This window comes from Colobus angolensis, unplaced genomic scaffold (assembly GCF_000951035.1).
Source record: "Colobus angolensis palliatus isolate OR3802 unplaced genomic scaffold, Cang.pa_1.0 Scaffold70, whole genome shotgun sequence".
Lineage (NCBI taxonomy): Eukaryota > Metazoa > Chordata > Mammalia > Primates > Cercopithecidae > Colobus > Colobus angolensis.
Genome location: NW_012120710.1, coordinates 1,561,528 through 1,564,030, shown reverse-complemented (window position 1 = coordinate 1,564,030; position 2,503 = coordinate 1,561,528). Strand labels below are relative to the sequence as shown.

At 34.7% G+C, this 2,503-nt stretch overlaps 1 protein-coding gene across 2 annotated transcripts in view; it reads right to left on the bottom strand.

Annotated features, from left to right (window-relative positions):
* The window catches only part of AMTN (amelotin), a 26,726-nt gene that overhangs the window by 9,070 nt on the left and 15,153 nt on the right, over positions 1-2,503 (bottom strand). For both annotated transcript variants that reach the window (XM_011927110.1, XM_011927111.1), the window contains exons 6-7: positions 1,233-1,268; positions 784-810 (exon numbers count right to left, since the gene is read on the bottom strand). In XM_011927110.1, coding sequence (XP_011782500.1) covers positions 784-810; positions 1,233-1,268 — 63 coding nt within the window. The remainder of the gene's footprint in view (positions 1-783; positions 811-1,232; positions 1,269-2,503) is intronic.

Genomic DNA, 2,503 nt, shown 5'->3' with positions numbered 1-2,503 from the left:
TGGCACATGTACACCATGGAATACTATGCAGTCATAAAAAGGATGAGTTCGTGTCCTTTGTAGGGACATGGATGCAGCTGGAAACCATCATTCTGAGCAAACTATTGCAAGAACAGAAAACCAAACACCGCGTATTCTCACTCATAGGTGGGAATTGAACAATGAGATCACTTGGACACAGGAAGGGGAACATCTCACACACCGGGGCCTATTGTGGGGAGGAGGGAGGGGGGAGGGATAGCATTAGGAGATATACCTAATGTAAATGACAAGTTAATGGGTACAGCACACCAACATGGCACATGTATACATATATAACAAACCTGCATGTTGTGCTCATGTACCCTAGACCTTAAAGTATAATAATAAAAAATAAAATAAAATAAAATACAAAAAAAATCCAAGTCAAGGAATTTAATCTTTGCCGTAAAAAATTAATATTTATATTATTCTACATTTGTATACATTTCAATAGTTTATAATCCTAGACTACAATCCTTATGAAGTTAAAAAATGTGCATTGCCTTTCTGGATAGAACTGAATCTGATAGCAATAAATTGAAAAAAAAGCTAAGTCAAATTAATAGAAAAATAGCTGGAGAAGTATGATAAAATCCCCAAACAAAGAAAGGATAATCTAATGTTAAGAACTATAAGAATGTTCAGTTCATTGTAGTACACACCATATTCAGGATTTATGGTCAAGAGAGACTGTATGGGGACAGAAAACATTGTGATAGAAGTGAAAATAATTTGAAATAGTATTAAAAAATTTTTTTTTACCAATTCCTCTGAGCTTAGGATAGTGCCCTAAAAGCAAAAAGATAAACACAAACTGTTAGACACATTTTAATATATTTGTAGTAATATATGTACAACATGACTTGAAAACTTAAAATACAAAGGTTATAGAGATTTTGCATTTCTAATAAAATGTTAAACTGCCTTATGATCTATATTACAAAACTCGAGTCAGCATATGATGGGAGACTGCTAACATTCATTCTTTGAGTAATATGACATCATCTCCATCCAAAAATTATATATTTTTCTATCATTAAGTGGATGTTCATTGAAGAAAACCTATGCAGAAAGCAAGCTCTTGTGATTATCAGGGTTCATACAGTGCAAAGTACATTGAAAACCTCACAACTATCTAGTGAATTGAAGTAAGAATAAATATTTCACACCAAGGTGATTTAAAATCAAGACATTATTAAGCATAATTTTACCTGGGCTCCAACTTGCGTGACAAAAATTGGTAACATCTGAAAAAATGAGAGAAAAATTCATTCAAAAGTTCTGGAACATGGTATAAATATTGATACTTTTTTTTTTTTTTTAGATGGAGTCTTGCTCTATTGCCCAGACTGGAGTGCAGTGGTGTGGTCTCGGCTCACTGCAACCTCCGCCTCCTGGGTTCAAGCGATGCCTCAGCCTCCTGAGTAGCTGGGATTACAGGCACCTGCCACCATGCCTGGCTAATTTTTTGTATTTTTACTAAAGACGAGGTTTCACCATGTTGGCCAGGCTGGTCTTGAACTCCTGACCTCGTGATCCACCTGCCTCAGCCTCCCAAAGCTCTGGTATTACAGGCGTGAGCCACTGCGCCCAGCCATTGATACCTTCTTAAAAGGATATAGTATCTGTTAAACAGATATTTGTTACTAATGTATTATCTATAATCATAGATATAAATTCATAGACCTGGATGGGAGTTTGGAACTTTTCCAATTTGTAAAAAGAAGATCAGTTCCAGAGAGATTTAGAAACCAGTTCAAGGTAGCACATTGAGAAGATAGAAGTTAGTAAACTGGATGAACGAAAAAAAAAATTGGCCTCAAGAAATCTCCAAACTGAAAATTATTTCAAGTAACAATAATATTAAAATTTACAGATTTCTTTCACGTCCAGATTTCATTGGACAGATTCATGTCCAATCTTGGAAGACACATTAAAACATGTGATGGGTATTTTCAAATGCAAAGGTTTCTTGAGGCATAGATATTTAGTCTTGCAATAGTTGCCTGGACATTTTGCTGTTAAAATAAGGCAATTGTAGGGAATATTGCTCAGTAACCCCTGGCACTGGCATAGCTCGTAGAACTAGGCAAGAAATAATTCAAGGGTCACTGATAACTAAAGATTATAAATTTAGTTATAAAAAGATGAAAAAGATTTGAGTGAGGTGTTGGCGTGCTCCAGTACTCTCTGCTACTCTGAGAACTGGCCTGAAGTTTGTCAAAGAAAGCTAAGGTTTTAAAAATTTATTCTTATTTCTATAGAAAATTCAAAGTGTCAGGAAAGTCATCAAAATAAGACTCTTAATTTCATAATTACAAACCAGAAGATTTGAAAGTCTTATGAAATAGACTCTTAACTATTGTTTCCCAAGACAGTTGGTGCAGGAATTATGGAACTATGGAATGTCAATAAGAAAAAATTACATACATTTATGAAAAAGGCTTACTCACAATCACGTGCTTGTCTACTGACAAAAAAA